The sequence below is a fragment of the Blastomyces dermatitidis genome, assembly GCF_000003525.1.
Source record: "Blastomyces dermatitidis ER-3 genomic scaffold supercont1.1, whole genome shotgun sequence".
Taxonomy (NCBI): domain Eukaryota; kingdom Fungi; phylum Ascomycota; class Eurotiomycetes; order Onygenales; family Ajellomycetaceae; genus Blastomyces; species Blastomyces dermatitidis.
The window spans coordinates 572301-575747 of NW_025544774.1; the positions used below are offsets into that span (position 1 = coordinate 572301).

Below are 3447 nucleotides of genomic sequence, written 5' to 3' on the forward strand. Positions count from 1 at the left end.
TTCCGCAAGCAGCAAAGCGAGCGTAAGCGAGCATTTGATGCTTGTAATGAGATGATAGATGAATTAGTCGAAAGTAATGTTATGATGATAATAACATTGTGGTGAGGCGCACCCATCCACGGATGTGATGAGTTTTTAGCGTAGGCACGTGTAATTGATTAAGTGACTCATCTCGTCATCAGTTACCGAAGATCAAATGTAAAGACAAAAGAAAGCCTTGAACATAGCAATAATGCATACCGGCACCCAAATGTTACGCACCAGACATCTGGGAGAAAATTTCTTTGTTATTAAAAAAATGCACTGGAAAAAGTGCTGGTTCCACATAATCTTGTAATGATGTCACCTGAGCGCGAGAGGTGGAAATTCTTCCATGAAAAGAAAAATGGAATAAACAAGGAGGCCAGCCGGGCATTGGGGTCAGCGAAAAAGGTTTGAAAGGGGATGTTATTCCCAACCCGGCCAAACGCATGACATAGGTGGCACTCAGCTTTGACAGACAGCAACCTTGTTCTTGCAACACATTGGCTTTTCCATGCCGTTCGCAATTGCATAGATGAGACATGGCTCTCTACCGTCCCCAATTTAGCGTGGAACTCATGGACCAACTCCTTACATTCAGTAAATGTTCAGGTTGCCAAAAAGGGTCGTAGCCTTTCCATTTCACCATGTACCACCGCATCCCTTGTCATCTCCAACATTGATTCGAGGATTCATCAACCACCCCTCCGTTGGTCACTCCGCCACCTTCAATCAACGGGTTTGGGAAATCGCGGCATATCTTTGCTCAAGTTGATCTGCAGCACAACACTGTCGCTGTCGCTGCCGCAGCTCCTTCCACTGATCTGGATGTCGGCCACGTCGGGAGCATTGAGAGGAGATGGATCTGCGCCGGGAGCATCTATTCCTCCTCCAGCGTCTCCTTTGCCTCTTCGTCCAACGCCATGCCGGAGAGCTGCCGTTCGATGCCCGATCACAGTTTGCTTGTTGTCAAAGTCCTCGCGGACCTGTTTCCTGTACCTGTAGGAAGGCGGTTCCATGTCTTCATATTCTTCATCCCCTTCAGTCAATGGCCTCCCTTCCCCAACTTCAGTCCGAACCGCCAGTTGAGGAACCGGTATAGGTCGCGTCGATCGGGCCCCGCCACTTGGGGTCCGCGGATGGCTCCGCCTCTTTCTTCCCGCAAGATGGTTTCTCTATCAGTCTTGGATCAAGGGGGTGGGGGAGGCGCGGTACAGAGGGAGGGGGAAGCTAACCGCTGCTAGTGATTTTCCATTCGAGAGATCAGGTCCCTGGTGCCAGGAGAGTAGTCATCGTCCTCACCCCCTATGCATGATAAGCCCTATTTGTCATCAATTCGGACACTGAGTACCTAGGTAGTCTTGTTACCCGCTGCTTGACCAATGGAACTAACTCTCGGCTTCTTGGCATTTCTGCTAAGAATCTCTTCTTCTCCTTCTGTTGTGGCTGCGAAGCTCCATTGCGCATTCGAATGCTCCGCATCGTCAGACAATGTCGATACATCAGAGTCATCCATGGTAGGAGCTGCCTCGGAAGCTGTCTGACTATGAGATGTTGAATGAAGAAGCAGAGATTGAGCCTTTGAGTTTGTTTCATTTGCTGTCCTAATAAATTCATCCCTCTTTTCCTTTGCCCAGTCCCGACCATTTCGATATGCGCATGCTCCTTGCCGAAAGGTTCCCAGGTCACTGGTCAGTGACCAGCCTTTGAGCTGGGTCATAATGTACTCAGGGCGACGGCCTGGGCCTTCAGGCTCAGTGAGATGAGTTGTGTATAGCTTGAGTGTACCGCCATGATAAGTCGATGAAAGAGTGTAAGCACTGTTGTCATAAGTTGATCTGTCTTGTTGATATGACTGGAGAGCATGCATACCCCGAGCGCCTAGTGCGCCATCATAGCAAGCCTGCCATGTAGCCACAGCCAAGGATCCATCAGGGCCTTTTGCTTCCAAAAAGAAGTTTGGTACCATTGGAAGGTCATCTTGCATTGATGGAATGATATGATCACTAAGTTTGTTGCGGATTTGACGATCAAGCTGTTCAGGACGCGCGCCGTAGAAGTGATCTGGTTTGGCCCGAGCCAGTGTGCCATCAGTTAAAGGAGCAAGATTTCCAAAGAGATAATCTCCTCCAACACACTTAGCATCACCAACATCACCATCAAGAATGGGTATAACTGAAGTTGTAATTGGTTTCTCCTTAGATGCATATGCATCCACTTCTCGGAAGTCTTCAAAGTGATCTTCAGAAAACTTTGAGGGTGAAAGTGAAGCTCTTGGTTGTGCTAGTCTTTCATTGATCTCTGTCCAGTTACTTGGTTTTGATGGCTTGCGACGGTCTGGATACCTATATTCCGGTGGATAGACTCCATGATCAATTAGGTGCTGCTGGAAGTTCCGACTATAGGCTGTGGTGCTTGTGGTATCACCAGTTTGTGATGGAGGAGATTCTGCGCGCCGCTTTCTACTACGAGAACTTGATTTGTTTGAGTTCATTGGTTGATCGCAGAAATTTTGGGGTTTGGGATACTGGATTAAAATAATAAGCATGGATATGTGTGTGTGTGTGGATTTGCAGTTACATACATTTCTAAGGTCAGACAGGTCAGGTCCTCCCAGTCTTGAAATCCTTTTTATCTGCTTTAAACAACTGGGGGCACAATCGTGGAGAAAATCAGGAGCAAACTGAACAGGTTCACAGCCTTTGTTGAGTTCAGTGAGATATCGTTGATTATGATGGTTCTGGGTTGGTCTCGGGCGACTGTTTCTTCGGTCCAGCTCTTTTAGTGCTTCTTTGGTTAACCAAATCTTTGACAGGTTATCCCAATACGCTGATGACTCGCTGAGCTTCTGCCTTTTCAACTGATATCGCGAAGTGTTGTAATGTGACCCAGGATGCTGACGCTTGCGGGATGGGCTGAAGGCTGCTGAAAAAGGCATATGGTGATGAATCACAACTTTTTGGTATCTCTATAGAGCACCGAGGACCGAAAGAGCAGGAGTTCTTATAATCGCATCGCAGAATTATCTCACATGCTTATCCGGAAATGATTGTTGCTGGGGCCAACTGTCCGGCTGTTGGAAACATGAAGGACGCCAGGGAGGGGAGAGAGCGGCAGTCCTGGATGGATGGGTACCATACAGGAAGAACGTAGGGTTATTACACGACCGGATTATGGTTGTTCCACCATTTCAATCGGCGACACAGTCGCTGAGCTGTAAATCATAGTATAATGATGAATGAATGATGAAATCACTGTAAATAAGTGATAAACTGAAAAAATCAATTATTATATTAGTGATGTTGCTGAATTCAATCTATATAATCACTAATTCTAAAAACTGTCTTATTCATCAGTATTATTCTCTATTAGAAATCACAGATATTTCTATTTAAATTCTTCTGAATCAACTGAACTAAGTTTCTT

At 46.5% G+C, this 3447-nt stretch overlaps 1 protein-coding gene across 3 annotated transcripts; it reads right to left on the reverse strand.

The window, feature by feature from the left end:
* Window position 1: 1 nt before the first annotated feature.
* BDCG_16049 lies at window positions 2–3151 on the reverse strand. Of its 3 annotated transcripts, none has more exons than XM_045425325.1 (3): window positions 2606–3140; window positions 1257–2548; window positions 2–1172 (listed from the first exon to the last, which is right to left on the reverse strand). In XM_045425325.1, the coding sequence occupies exons 1-2, from the start codon at window positions 2957–2959 to the stop codon at window positions 1373–1375; spliced, it is 1530 nt and encodes a 509-aa protein (XP_045279004.1). In that variant the 5' UTR covers window positions 2960–3140; the 3' UTR covers window positions 2–1172; window positions 1257–1372. The 3 variants fall into 3 exon arrangements, with proteins under 3 accessions (XP_045279004.1, XP_045279003.1, XP_045279002.1); XM_045425324.1 differs by having other exon boundaries at window positions 2–1176; XM_045425323.1 differs by having other exon boundaries at window positions 2–2548; window positions 2606–3151.
* Between the last annotated feature and the right edge of the window lie 296 nt (window positions 3152–3447).

Bases quoted from the DNA above. Each gene is read 5' to 3' on its own strand.
- BDCG_16049 (XM_045425323.1), bottom strand. From the start codon at position 2,959: ATGCCTTTTTCAGCAGCCTTCAGCCCATCCCGCAAGCGTCAGCATCCT. The intron at 2,549-2,605 runs GTATGTAACTGC...ATTTTAATCCAG, and splicing joins ACCTGTCTGACCTTAGAAAT to TATCCCAAACCCCAAAATTT.